This window comes from Choloepus didactylus, chromosome 1 (assembly GCF_015220235.1).
Source record: "Choloepus didactylus isolate mChoDid1 chromosome 1, mChoDid1.pri, whole genome shotgun sequence".
Classification (NCBI taxonomy): domain Eukaryota; kingdom Metazoa; phylum Chordata; class Mammalia; order Pilosa; family Megalonychidae; genus Choloepus; species Choloepus didactylus.
In genome coordinates, this window is record NC_051307.1 from 6,963,400 (window position 1) to 6,979,056 (window position 15,657).

A 15,657-nucleotide genomic window follows, 5' to 3' on the forward strand; every position below is an offset into this window, starting at 1 on the left:
TGAATCTTCCTGGGTGTCTATCAATTGATTGACAAGTGAAGAGGTTCATCGCAACATCACCCCTATTGTGAAGTGGGAAAGATAGCCAAATAATCACACAAATGATTACATAATTATAATCAGAAATTAAAAACAGACAACGGCAGCACAACTGTGTACTTCCCGTGTGCCACACCATACATAGCTGAAGTGCATCAGTGACTATGCCATCGTATGGAACAGGGTCCATGGTTATCTCCATTTTCCAGATAAGGAAACTGAGGCTCTGAAACGTTATGCAACTTACCCAATTTCTCACAATATATTGGTTGTTGTTGTGCACAATCATTTTTTATCTTGCCATTTCTGGGGTCAGGAATCCAGGCATGGCATCGCCATTTCTTCTGTCTCAAGATCTCACAAGCTACACAGTGTCGGCCGGAGCCAGTGTCTCCTCCCAGCTCTGGGGGAAGATCTGTTCCCAAGTTCACTCACGTGGTTGAAGGCAGGATTCACTTCCTCCCAGACTGTTGGCTGGAGGCTGCCCTCAGCTCCTTCCCCACTGGGGTCTCTTCATGCAGCAGCTCACAGCTGCTTTCCTCAGCTGAGGGCACTGAGAGGGAGGGAGGGACAGGGAAGTGAGTAGAGAACTCACAGTCGTTTGCAACTATGGAAACTTACCCAGCATCTGCCCCTTAATAGGTGTTTAGAAATTGAATAGTGAATCCCATTTGTGTAAAAGCAGAGGACATATTTTATATGTGCTTAGAAAATATCAGGAAGGTGATGGTCCCTCCAGATGGTGGAATTGGGATCTTGGGGAGTAAAAGAAAATGTCTACCTTTTATTATGAATTTTTAGCAACAAATTGACAGATCTCTTATCCATGCTCATGTTTTAAACCTCAGCAGGTTAACTAGTAGATAGCTTTCATGAATTATTTTCCAAAATCAATAACTCATTTATTTACCCATGCATTCCTCAAGTGTTTGTCAATATCTTCTGTGAGCGTGCTTGTGAATTAACTTTTAAATTCTCTGTATTACTTACGTTTCTGTTAAATTTTTGCGTTTTATACATTTTAATAATTTCACTGATATTTCCCAAGCAGTGAACAGATTTAGAGATAAGAATGGTTTTGTTCAGTGAGTCTCACCTTAGGAAACATTCAGCAGCTGACACTGATGAAAGTGACATGAAAATTGCTGGGTTTGACTATGAATAAGATGCATTCTAAAAAATGCTTCTACTTAGCACTGTTTTATGATATTTTGTACCTTAGATATGTAATAAAGAACAATTTCAAATGTGTGAGTATTGCTCCCCTTTCCAACTTTACAGTGATCTTACAGATAGATACCACTTGCATGCCTTCCAGCTGGGGGTCAGCAACTGTAGCCCACAGCCTGTTTCATAACTAAGATTGTTGGAACACAGGCTTGATGTTTTGCTTATATGTTCCCTATGACATAGTGGCAGCGATAGTTGTAGTGACACCATATCACCCACAAACCCTAAAATATCTGGCCCTTTATAGAAAATGGTGGGCAACCTTTGTCTGAAAATATTAAATATTTTGATCCAGGAACATAACTCTCCATTTATTTAGTTCTTCTTTAATTCTTCTCAACAATTTTCATAGTTTTCAGTGAGAAGGTCTTAAATATATTTTGTTACATTTATCCCTAAATATGTCATGTGTTGATGCAAATGCATTGACTTCTCTGTGTCAGATTTTTAATTTACCTAAAATGGAACAAATTTACATAGAGTGGGACCAAAGAACATTTCCCTTTGATAGGAGTAATCTGGGTCCAAGTTGTGCAAAAATGTTTACAAATATTTAAAAAATGTAACTGTTGGCTTCATAAAAACAACACAAATAATATTTTTCACATTTTCCCATCTTTTGGTGCATTATTAATATACAACTCCCGTTTAAGAATGTTAGAATTACGGAGGTTTCACATGTGGAAGAAATTCTTACAAGCCCATTATATGAATGAAATTTTAACAACTCTGCTAAAATTTGTTAAAGTAGATGGGCTGGAATGGAATGAATACTGAAGTGTGCACTAGTTCTTAGAAATTTAGATAGTATTTAGTTCATAATCTAAATATTTATTTTCTCAGTCCAAAGAAATGTTGACTTCATCTACTGTTGGTTGATAATTCATCCAAAAAAATGTTTTAAATATCAGAGCCCTTCATAGGGAAAATGGTTGAGGAAATTAGTAGCTGGCCTTGGGCCACAGGACTTGAGCCCCCCAGGAGAGGCTGAGATCATTTGTGGGATGAGCAAATTCAAGGGAAGGAAGGGAGCTGGGCAGGCTGTGCTGGGTGAAGGGTGAGTGCCCCCACCTCCACGTGCCCCCACCTCCATTCCTCAACACTTCCTTGCCCAGGAAAAGTCGGCTTCCCAAAGGATAAGGACTCCTCTCTCTGAAGATGGTCCCTTCAGATCCAGATGGTGCCAAAACTTAGAAACAGGAACTCAAGAATGCTCAGCACTCACCTCTTGTTCCTACATTGGGAGACCTCACTCTGGCTTTCTCTTCCAATTCAGATGTTCAATTGCCTTGTGTCTGTAATTCCACTGCCTTCTAGAATCTAATCCTCATAGTGATCGAGCAGACTCTGCTTTCCCTCTAATCCCACAGCTACAGCCCAATTGCTGACTGGCTGACAAAGCTACTAACCCCATGGGCTCCCAATGTGCAAATCCCATGTCATTCATGTCTAAAGGCGCCCAGGAGCAGCAGACCTTCTGACCTAACACCAAAATAAAATTCACATTGCCTGATTCTCGTGGTGATTTTTAAAACTTTATTATTTTGAAAAATTTTTCACTGTCTTTTAAATAACAATTTATAATTGCTTTTTACTAGTATATAGAAATAAAATTGATTTTGATTTTTGTTTATTGATACTGTGTCCTGTATCTTTGCTAAATTAATTTCTTAGTTCTAGCAACATTTTTGTAGGTTTTTTAGGATTATCTATGTAGATAATAATTTAATCTGCAAATAAAGAGTTATATCTTCCTTTCTAATCTGCATGCATTTTATATCATTTTCATATTTCATTGCTCTTGCTAAAATCTCCAGAACAATGTTGAATAAAAAGTGCGAAACCAGACATCCTTGTCTTAAGTGTAAAATAATCCAGTCTTTCACAATTAAGTATGATAACACTTGGCTTTGGTTTCTTACTGTTGTTGCTTGTTTTTGTAGAATGACTTTATCAGAGTATTCCATTCTGTTTTAGTTTACTAAGAGTTTTCATCATAAATGGACATTGAATTATGTAAAATGCTTCTTTTTTTCATTTTTTATCTATTGAAGTGATCATATTTGTTCTTTTCTTGGTCTGTTGATATGGTGAAGTTCATTGTCTAATTTTTGAACATTAAACTAACTGTGCTTTCCTGAAGTAAACCACACTTGGTCATGATATGTCATCTTTTTATGTCGATTAATTCTGTTTGGTAATGTTTGGTTAAGGATTTTTGTGTCTATATTCATTAGAGATATTGTTCTGTAGTTCTCTTTTCTTGTAGGGTCTTTTGTCTGGGTTTAATTTCAGGATGATGTTGGCCTCACAGAATTATTGGTAGTATTCCCTCTTGTATTTTCTGAAGGAGTTTGGGTAATACTGGTATTATTTTTTCCTTGAACTTTTGATAGAATTCACTAGAGAAGATACTGGGATTTGTGTGTTCTTTGTGATAAGGTTTTTAATTGCAATTTCTATTTATTTAGTAGAGTGCTATTAAGTTTACCTGCTTTTTCCCTAATGATCATTGATTGTGTGTCTTTTAAGAAATGTGTTTATTTAATCCAAGTTGTCAAATTTATTGTCACAAAGTTGTTCCTAATATTTTCCTATTATCCTTTTAATAAGAGGTAGGAACTCTAGTGATGGTCCCCCTTTAATACAAGTATTCTGTCTGGTTGGTTGGCTGATTTTTTGTTTGTAAATGTGTGTGTTTTGTAATTTGTGTCTTTTTTATCTTCTTTTTAATGAATCCAACTAGAGGTTTATCTATTATATTGTTCTCTTCAAATGACCAGTTCTTGGTTTTATTGGTTTTCTCTGTTGATTTCCTGTTTTGTGTTTCATTGATTTGTTTTCCTCTTTATTCTTTCCTTTATTATCCTTACTTTGGGTTGTATTTGCTCTCCCTGTTAGAGCTTCTTAAGGTGGCAGATTAGATCATTGGTTTCTGATTATTTTTCTTTTCTAAACAAGCACTTAATGCTAGAAATTTCCTTCTGAATATTGCTTTAGCTGTATCCCATGAATTCTAAATGGTGTTTGACTTTTCATTCAGCTCAAAATATTTTTCTAACTTTTCTTGTGATTTCTTCTTTTACCCATGAGGTATTTAGAAGTGTGTTTAATTTTCAAATATTTGGTTTTTTTACAGATATGTTTCTCTTATTGATTTAGATTTTAATATTGTCATGGCAATAGAACATACTTTGTTTTATTATCTTTTAACAATCATTGAAATTTGTATTATGGTCCAGAATATTGTCTCTCTTGGTGAATGTTCCATGTGCACTTGACACTAATATGTATTCTGCTTTTGTTGGGTGGAGAATTCTATAAGTATCAATTAAGTCAAAATGAGTCATAGTGTTTTTAAATTCTTCTATTTTTAAATATTTCTTTTATCCATTTTTGTCTCTTTCCTTCTGAGACTATGATTAGTCACATCTTGTTAGACTATTTGATATTGTCCCAGAACTCTAGATCATGTTCTGCATTTTTCACTCTTTTGCTCTTTTTTGTTTCACTATGAATATTTACTCTGACCTATCTTCAAGTGTACTCTTTCCTCTGCCATGTCCAGCCTTCCAATTAGCCTGTTTAGTGAATTCTTCAACTCTAATATTGTATTTGTTATACTTCCATTTTAATTTTTTGTCTCTTTTTCATAATTTCACTGGCTCTGCTGAAATCCCCCATCTGTTTGTGCATGGTTTTAAGCTTTTCCACTAGATCCTTTAACATATTAATTATAGTTATTGTAACGTCCTCATCTGAAAGTTCTAACATCACTTGGTTTGGTTCCATTGCTTGTTTCTTCTCTTGTCCTTTTTTCTTGCTTTTGGGGAATCTAATAATTATTTTATTGAATTTTGGCCATTGTATGTAAAAGAAGAGTAGAGATGGAGGTAAATTATATCTATTCCCAAAGATAGGCACATCTCTTTTGTTAAAATTCAGTTTTATTGAGATATATTCACATACCATACAATCATCCATGGTGTACAATGAACTGTTCACAGTACCGTCAGATAGTTGGCACATCTCTTTTTCTGTCAGGTCAGTAATAGTGGAGATCAAATCAATCCATCCTGTAGTTGAGCTGGTTTGGGGTCCTGTTGCTATAGTTACCTTCAGTAGACCACATGTTTCAAATTCCAAGGTTTTATACTACCTTGTACTTAGAGGCCAGTAGAGTGGAGGGTACTTCTCAGTATCCCTGCCCTGCTCCGGTTGTTAGCAGACCCCACATGATGCACACAGAGAGCATCTCTCTCTGCACTACTGCCCATCCCATAGCTGTAGAGTAGTATACTTGTGTGGGCCAAAGCTCGTGATGGGCAGGTGGAATTTCTCAGCTCTCCTGCTCCATCTTCAGTCCTAGTCAGGCCCTGCATCTGAGCATGATGGGTGGGAATTTCTCAGCCTTCTTGCCTCTCCAACTGTGGCAGACAACCTCTGCCTCCTCCTGAGGGTAGGGTCCAGTGCACAGGTGAGTTTCCTGTCCCTCTGCATCCATAGCAGCTCCCACCTTATCATGGTGGGAGTTTGGGGTGTGGTGAGTTTCCTGCCTCCCTCCAAGTATCAGAACAGGGACAGGGAAGGGGAAGAGATTTCCTACCCTTCCCCCAACAGGAATCAATCTTTCATTGGTATTAGGGCAAGGATCAGAGTGACAGTGTTTCTTGCCCCACTTCAGCAGCAGATAAGTTTTGCTTCGGTCAGGGCAGAGTCTGGGTCAAAGACCCCCTACTGAGCCCCCATCCTACTCAGCAGGATCTGGAGTGCAGAGGGGCTCCCCCAGGCACTACCACCCCACCCTCAAACCTCGGCAGACCCTTCTCACCTGCATCACTGAAAAGGGATCTCTCAGATCTGCTTCCCTACTTCCCACCTCTTCTCAGGAACCCCTAACAGAAACTTGTGGAAAAGGCTTGGAGGAAGGGTGCACATCCCCCCTGTGTCTGCACTTTCAGAGGACTCTGCAAAACATGGTCCTTTACTTCTTAACTGCTTTTATGCCTATACCTCTTCCTGCCTTCCTCTGCCAATGGTAAAATCATTTGTGTGTCTCATCTTTCTTTTCTGAGGCATCTAACCCTTTGCAATTCAGTTCACCTAGTGGCCTTGCAACCTAAGCTTTCTGATTCATTTAAAAATGTATGCTTTTGTAGATATGCAGTCTTTTTTCTTTGTTAGAATGGATGCAACATTTTTGTGTGGCTGCCTACACCGATAACAGAAGTAGACCTCTATTTTTTGTTTAATTAAATATGTCTTGTGGCCCCTCTAGCAGTACTATTTTGATAGTAGGGAATTTGTACAGAATCTGCCTGTTTTTATTGTATGGGAGAGCTCCCCTTGGGTGCATTATTAGGTTGCTTTGACTCTTTAGTGGGTCTCAGGTCCTACTGCTAAGATGCTTGGAGCAGGGACCAGGAAGGAAAGGCAAATCCATGCTGAGCTAGAAGGGTGTGAGTAGGCTCTGTGTCAGCCCTGTGTGGAGGCAGCGGGAGAAAGTACCCACCTCTGGTATCCTCAGATGCAAAATCTGGAGTTTCCTGTTTGAGGTATAGGGTGACTTAACCCCGCTTTCCAGCTCCCATGCAGGTTTGCGGAACAATGAGACCAATAGCTCCCCCCTGGAACATAAAATTGGTCTTCACCCCAGGATGCTCCTCCCAGGGCCCCAGACACTTAGGCCAGAGAACATGGAAGCCGTGGTTCTCTCCCTCTTTCTGGGTCCTTGAAGATGCTTTCAAGGCCCAGACTGTACCCTTCTAGCCCCCTGCCTGATACCCCTTCAGGAGAGGAATAGCACTTAGGTATGTACACACCACTGTCTTCCCAGAAATCCTCTTGGACTTTGTCTGTTTTATTATTTCTAAAAGAATTTTTTAAATACTTTCATATGGATCCTGAATATGAAGCACATCACATCTCTGATCACAGCTTATCACATTTATGCCACTGTTTCCTTGAATGTAGCACACTGAAGAGAGTGGGGTTTTAATTCAGTGATGTCTTGGTGCCCAGTGCAGTGAACCAACATATTTTCATAAATAACAGTCGATGATGTTAATAGTGATTATGGATTATGTTTCTAGACTGGACCGTGACCTTACTTGGAGGAAGAATCTGCATTACGGGTGCTCTCTTTGAAGCCTCAGTTGCATGCAGCGAACAAAGTCTTCAAACTCCATGTCCCTGCAGTACTGTCTGTTTACATTCATATTAAGTCTCTGGGAGCATAAACAATTTATTTAGTACCATGAGAGCTGTCACCTTCTGTGGTTGTTCTACTGTGATTTCTTTGAATAATTTATCAGCTACTTAACACTCATCAATTTTGGTCTGTTATTCAGAAGCTATCTATAAGCTCTCTTACTCTTCATCTCGCTGTTGAAAATACTGTCGTTGTACATAAACATGTTTCTCTCTAAACAAAAAGTTTAATGTCAGAAAAAAAAATACTTGGTATATCCCTTGGGTGCCCCGTATGATATATGTCAGTTGTGCAGTCCATATCTTCTCTGTATTAGTCTGGCTGAACTTGAGGTCATTGTTTTCTCATATTTATTCATGTCTTGTTTCATAATTCTTTTTCGTTCTGTTTCAGGTGCTGGGGTTCCCCAGTTCCAGCCAATTGCCTTGAATGGCCGCATCCAGGTCCTCAGCAATGGGTCTCTGCTGATCAAGCACGTTGTGGAGGAAGACAGCGGCTACTACCTCTGCAAGGTCAGCAACGATGTGGGCGCAGACGTCAGCAAGTCCATGTACCTCACGGTTAAAAGTAAGGAAGAAGAACGTTTCCTTTTACCTAACTAGGTCTCTTTGGGCTTAGATTTTTAATGACTCCATACACATCAGTTAAAAAAACAAAATGAACAAAAAAAAACCTATTGGTTTGTGTCAGCTAGTTTGTTTGAAGTTTTGCTGTGCTAGAAACAAAGTTGAAGAGAATGGTAAAAATCCAGCTGGCCATCACCCCATGTCTGCAGCCCCTCATGTCTGTGTCATCCTTCTCTGCCTTTGGCCCCGTGGCCATTGGGGTGGGCTCTGGGCACCCCAGCAGATGTGGAGCTCTCTGCCTTTAAGGAGCTCACCCACATGTCTATCAGGTCAATTTTGTTTTGGGAAAACCCAACAACACAAGGTCTCCAATGTTTTCTTTCCAGATGTTTATTTTAATGCATTTTATTATTTGCCATAGACTTCCTTTTGAAGATCATTGTGAAATCAGGTAATGAGAAGACTTGTTACCAAAAATAAACTACAATAAGACAGAAACACATAGCACTATGCTCAGGGGCCTCTGCTGCTGAGCCAAGCGATAGGAAAGAGCAACTTTTTGTGAAATTCTTTCCATATGGTGCTGACTAAACCAGCAAGGAAAGGGTGTAAGAGAGCTGTTTATCAGCAAATGGCTATTCATCAATTTTACAGTGAATGGCTTATGTCTTTCTCCATCTATATAACTTTCTATTTGATAAACAATGATTTCTTCTTAACTAGAAGGCTTTGTGCAGGCTTCCTTTTTCATTTTAATTCTACTGTTGATAGCTTGGAAAAGATTGCTCTAATATGTTTATTAGGAAGTTTGCCTTTATAAATGAATCTCAGTGGTGGGTGTGCATGGTGGGGGGGAGTGATATTTTACAGCTACCTACACGAAGACTAGCATCCATCCTAATTCACTGTGAATGTATTCTGTTGAGTCCGTTACTTCCAATAGAACAATGTAATATCAAAATACCTATTTGTTAAACTTTTACATCATGGAACAATGACAATTCTGAAATGGGGTCATTTGGAAATATGTTTTGTACCTATAAAATATGTATTTTTCCCTCATAACTTCTGTGTTATGGAGGAACTGATTTTCAACCATCTGGAGACAAATTTGATATACCTTAAATCCAAAGATGAAATGGTAAATTAAAGAAGTATAAATTAATGAAATATTTAGGAAACCTAAGAGCTGAGGACCAATATTGACCAGTGTTGGTCCATTTATCCCCAAAAATGGAATTTATTTTGCAGTTGTTTTAATATATTTCAAATTCATCAAACATTTATGTATTCCACAAATATATATTGAGGACTGTATTAGTCAATGTTCTCCAGAGAAACAGAATTGACACACACATAATTTTGTTTATGTATATATATATAACATTAAGGAATTGGATCATGCAAATGTGGGGATTGGCAAGTCTAAATTCCATAGGGCAGACTGCAAGTTAGAAAGTCTAATGAAGAAGTTGAATTCCCCATGAGAAGTTGACTACCTGACATAGAGGCAGGAATTCTTCCTTCTGACTTCTGAAGTCCTCAGTTCTTACTTTAAATCCTCCAACTGATTAGATTTTCAGATATATGTGTGTGTCCCCTCATTGCTGAGGGAAATCTCTTTTATTGGTTGTAGATGCAACCAACCAAGAGACAATCTACTGATTATAGATGCAAATCCGTCTATGAAATACCCTCACAATAACAATCAGGCCACTGTTTGCTTGACCAAACTTCTGGACACAATAACCTAGCCAAGTTGACACATGAAATTAACCATCACAAAGACCTACTACGTCCAAAGCTCAGTGGAAGATGTAAATACAATCAACCATAGATTTCATCCTCGTGAATGATACAGGTTATGGTTTAGAAGGGGAAATAACAGTGAAGAAGATAGCATCTTCTACTTATAATACAAGGTAAAAAATAGTGTGTGCTATATATGCCTTTCAGAGGAGGATATATTTTCAATTTGGGAGGATTAAGGAGAGCTTCGTGGAAAAAAACTTGAAGAATGGGTGGAAGTTTTAAATGTGACATCTCCTCTTGTCATACCTTTGTACTAGGTGCTGGTAAAGGGGCGGGGGGGGTACTACAAAGATGGCATGGCCCCTAACCCGTATTCAGCGTCCTCTCTCCTGGGACAGTCGGGAACGTATGTGTACAACTCTAGTTGAACAGAATGTGCAAGTGCTGTAATAGAGCACAGAGCAGCAAGGGTGCAAAGATCAAGGTGCAATTTCAATTTCTATTTGCTTTTAGTGTCAGTGAATATTCAATGAATATCTCTGCTTCCAAACAGCATTCAACCCAAGGCTAAGAGCCCTGTTTCCTTGAACCTTTCCTAAAATCACCTAGCTATAATATAAAATCACCTACTATAATTCCTTTCTAATGTGCTCTTCCTGAGGCACCCTCTGTCCCCTGTGGTATGCGTTCTCCCTCATGCTAACAAGGAACAAACAACGTGTTCAACTAACTGGCATGAGATTGGTGGTATTTGGCTGCAGGGCAGTGAGAGAAATGAGGTAGGAAGACAGGGGTTTGGGGATCCCAGCCCAGGTGCTGACTCACTGGAGCTAGAGCTGTGCCTTGCACAGGGTAGAAATGCAGCAAATAATTGTTATGTGAATAAACCAGGTGACCAATGTTGAAACTAATCTGCACACATCTTTGAACCTTCTCCCTGTTGACGGTCTCACTGTGACGCTGTTAATGTTGAAAAACATTAAAACTTAATTGAGTCCAATAAATTGGGCTTATACTATAAAGATTAATAGAAAAAGGAAATATCTATTTACAACAGAATACAAAATTCAAATTTTGTGGTAACAATTAATAAAATATGTTTAGGTCCCAAATGAAGAATGTTGCAAATCTTCGTTAATGGACATATCCAAAAGACTAGAAGAAATGCAGAGAAACTTCATATTTCTAGATGTGAAGAATCAATGTTGTAAAGGTGTTAGTCCCCCTACCCAAATTCTATAACAAATTAAATGAATTTTTAATAAAACCTCATGGTCTTTTTTGTGAAAGTAGACAAATAATTTTTATGTTTATATGGAAGCATAAATGCATGAGCAGAGACAAGAAAATTTCAAATAAGAATAAAAAGGAAGGACTGGAAGTAGAAAGGGAGAGAGAGTCACATCTTGCCCCATCAGATCTTTAACATATATATAGCTGAAATTATTAAAGCCACGTGTTCCTAAGTGGAAATAAAAAATCAATGCAAAAAAACACATGAGCATTTATGATATGAGCACAGCACTCCCATTCATTAAGGGCTTGTTTTTATTCTTGGGCAGACACTGTACTATAGAAATATTAAATAATTTAGTCCTTACAACTCTAGGAAGTATGCACAATTATCTTCATTTTACAGATGAGAAAAAAATGAGTCTTGAAAAAGTTGGAGAACTTGCCCAAGTTTACAAAACTGAAAAGCGCGGAACTATTATTTGAAACCAGTTATCTTATTTCAAAGTCGAATCTCTCAGCAATTATGTTACACAGCCTCCTTAAAAGTAGTTGAAGCTGATTTCAGATTAAATATGTCATGAAACTTCGTTGTTTTTTTTTTTATATATAACAGTTTTCTTGAGATATAATTTACATATCATAAAATTCCCCCATTTAAAGTATACAGTTCAGTGTTTTTGTTTTTGTTTTTTAGCATATTCACAAAGTTATGCAACTATCACCACAATCTAGTTTTAGGACATTTTAACCCCAAAAAGAAACCCTGAATCCCTTATCAGTCATTACCCATTCTCCCCACCCCCAGCCCAAACCATCCATTAATTTATTTTCAGTCAGTATGGATTTGCCTATTCTGCACATTTCTTGTAATAGGAATGATAGAAAATGTGGTGTTTTGTGTCTGGATTCCTTCACTTAGTATAATGTTCCAAGGTTCATCCATACTGTAACCTGTATCAGGCTTTCATTTCTTTTTCTTGCTGAATAATGTTCCATTGTTTAGATATATTGCATTTTATTTGTGCATTTTCAGTTGATGGACATCTGGATCATTTCCACATTTTGGCTATTATGAGCAATGCTGCTGTGGGCATTTGAATACAAGTTTTTGTTTGAATCCCTATTTTCACTTCTGTTAGGTATTTACTTAGGATATTGCTGGACATATGGTAACTCTATGTTTAACATTTTGAGGAAATGTTTCTCAAAGTGGCTACACCATTTCACAATCCCACAATGAACAGCATTACAAATATATCACATTCTCTCCAACACTATTGTCTGTGTTTTTAATTTTAGCCCTGTTAGTGGGTACGTAGTAGTATCTCAGTGTGGTTTTTATGTGCATTTCCCTAATGACTAATGATGTTGAACATCTAGTACTTATTGACCATTTGTTTACCTTTTTTGGATAAATGTCTATTCAAATCCTTTTTCCATTTTTTATTTGGTTTGCCTCTTTTTTATTGTTGAGTTGCAAGATTTCTTTATACATTCTGGACACAAATTCCTTATCAAATAAGTGATTTACAAATATTTTCTCCCATTCTCCAGATTGCCCTTGTACTTCCTTGATGGGATTCTCTGAAGCAAATTTTTAAAATTTGGATGAAGTCCAAATTAGGTATTTTTGCTGTCATTGATTGTATTTTTGGTGTCATATTTAAGAGACCGTTGCTTTTGCTAATGTGAAAATTTAGCCCTCTGTTTTCTTCTAAGAGTTTTGTAGTTGTAGCTCTTACATTTAGGATCATAATACATCTAGGGTCCATTTTGAGTTGATTTTTGTATGTGGTATGAGGTGAGGGTCCAACTTCGTCTTTTGTTCTGGAAAATTTACATGTTTACATTAACTCGTTCCATCTCCATAATAGCATTCTGAGGTGATTTGAAGACTAAATAACAAAGGCATACAGAGATTGGTAACATATACATTACAGAGTTATTAAGCAGTTAAACTTAGAGTCCAACCCAGGTAGTCTGACTACAAAGTCCATATTCTTAAAATGAAAGTGGCATCTTAAAAAGGGTCAGGATGGGTTATTCAATGAATGATGTTGGGACAATTTACTAGCCATTGGTGGAAAAAAATATTAGTTCTAACTCATAATTTCCAGCACAACAAATTGTTAAATGTTACAGTTAAATGACAAATATAGAATATCAATATTCTTGGTGTAGAGAAGAACTTTTTAAGTGTGGTGCTAAAGGGGAAACAAAAAAAACCTGTTAGATTTATCTGCATAACAATTTTTAAAACCTCTATATCAACACACTATAAAATAAAATGAAAAGATTTCAGACTTGAAGTGAAGGAAGAGAACATGAATGGACTAACCTTCCCATGGTTAACATTATAGAACCTGGAATGTGTTAAAAATAAGAATATATGTATATACACACATATACACATATATTTTTATCTATAATTGAAGGCACTGAGGCAGGCAGAAACCGAAGAGGACTCTTCCCTTGAAAGAGAGGCGTAGTAGTTTACCTAGTATATCTCAATCTGTGCATGGATTAGTAGCAGACACATAATCTTACTATCTGAAAGGCAGAGTTCAGGACTGGCAGATCAGACAGAAAATTAGGGGGGATTTCTAGAAGGAAAAGAGTCACAGAGGGGTAAGGTCAACATTATCATCTAATATCTGCCCAATTCCTTGGATGACCACTAAGAAATGTATGTACAGGGGAGACCCCAGTGGGCTGGGGAAAATGAAGCAGCTAGAAGCTAAAAGAACTGAGCAGAGATTTCAGCTGCTACCCATCAAAAAGGAGAGCACTCTCAGAGTTTATGTCCAGCCAATTAAAAAATTACCAGACATGCAAAACAGCAGGAAAAAATGTTTTCTGTGCTGATAAAACAAAACAAAACAAAAACACTCAGTAGGAGCTGACCAAAAAAAGGCTCAGATGTTTCAATTAGCAGTCAATGACTTTAAACAGATAATGTAATTATGTCCGAGGATGTAAATAAAAAGTAAAATGTATAATGAATGGACTGATGAGGAATAACAGTACATCAATAGAGCATGTAAAATACAAGCAAATACAAAGTTCAATAACTGAAACAAACAACTCAGCAGAATTCAGACGAGTCGGTAAGCAAAAAGTAGATCATATGCAATCTGAAGAGAGGGGAGACAGAAAAAAAAACTAAAGAAAAATGGTCAGACCATCAGAGGACTGTGGGAAAATATCCAAGTGTCCCAGAATGAGAGGCAAGAGCTCATGTTGCAGAAAGAATATTTGAACAAATAATTAATGGTTACAAACTTCTCAGATTTGAAAAAAGACATAAATTTACAGATCCACAGCTCATCAACCCAAATCAACATACATAAAGAGAACCACATGTTTGTACATTACAGTCAAACTCTGAAGCCCACAGAGAAAGAGAAAATCTTAAAAGAAATCAGAGAAAAATGATTCATCAAATACATGAGCACTGACTCTGTATTGACACTAATTCTTGGATAACCAAAACACTACTGTGGCCCAGGAATCAGAGTAGGGGCTGATACAGTCAGAAAATCAATGGTTGGGTACAGCTTATAAAGGATCCACGGGGCCTCTGACTCTATCCATGGTTATTTCCTCAGTTCCCGCATGTACAGTTGGAGTAGATCAACTCAGCAATTAGCAGAATCCCCATATGGTTCCTAACCTGTGGGGAGGGGACTGTTATGATAGGGAAGGCCAAATGAAAGCCACTAGAACTGTCTGTTGCTACCAAAAGAGTAAACCAAAAGCAATACTGCATCCCTGGAGGGATGTGAAGGATTAGTGCCACCATCAAGGACTAGAAAGATGCGGACGTCCTGATTACTGCCACATACCCATTCAACTTCCCTAACTGGCCTGGGTAAAATACAATGCGATGAGAAAATGATGGTTTTCTATCTTGAACTCTTTATAGGATGCTGCAATATATGAGTGACTGCAGAGTCATATGTGATAATTTCAAGAAAACATTGATCCCCTCAATTAACAAATGTGGCAGAAGGAGACTGGGAAGTGGTGACAAAAAGATGTCTTCCTCTCTCCTGTACTCTTGTAATCCCTGATTTGGGCAGCCAAATAAGGCATACTAGTTTTTGGGAAGCTGTCAGCATGGAACCAGAGAAAAAAGACAACAAATAGTTGAATCTCAAGTTCAAAAGCCATGGACCAGTTTTAGATACAACACATCCAGAATATTATGTCATCAGACTGAAGCAGTGTTTCCTAACCTCCTGATGTTAGATAAAGATGTACTGGGAAAATGGGAGAAAGATGGAGAAGAGAAAGAGAATTAGTCACCACTGAGGGGCTCAGGAAGAAGCCTTGAGCTAATGGACCCCAGCTTGGCAGGAGGAGGTGTTCAGGTTACTGAAGGTGACTTCCCTGACCATGTGGCATAAGAGACAGAATATAGGTGGCTGCATGGGATGCTGAGGCAGGTGGAGCATGCCCAGTCTCCACCTGGGACTGCACAATACCTCTCACCTGGCTTTGCTGACTCTTTACCATCCTAGTGAATCATTTAAAACATGAGTCGGATCACAAGAGTGAGGCAGTCTTTGTTGCTGGCTCTATAGCCGAAGTCTGGGTTCAAATTCTGGTTCTACCTTTGGT

The 15,657-nt window shown here is 38.0% G+C and overlaps 1 protein-coding gene across 2 annotated transcripts in view; it reads left to right on the forward strand.

The window, feature by feature from the left end:
• DSCAM (DS cell adhesion molecule) overlaps positions 1-15,657 on the forward strand; it is an 834,563-nt gene that overhangs the window by 562,487 nt on the left and 256,419 nt on the right. For both annotated transcript variants that reach the window (XM_037831465.1, XM_037831467.1), the window contains exon 11: positions 7,874-8,047. In XM_037831465.1, the coding sequence (XP_037687393.1) occupies positions 7,874-8,047 (174 nt within the window). The remainder of the gene's footprint in view (positions 1-7,873; positions 8,048-15,657) is intronic.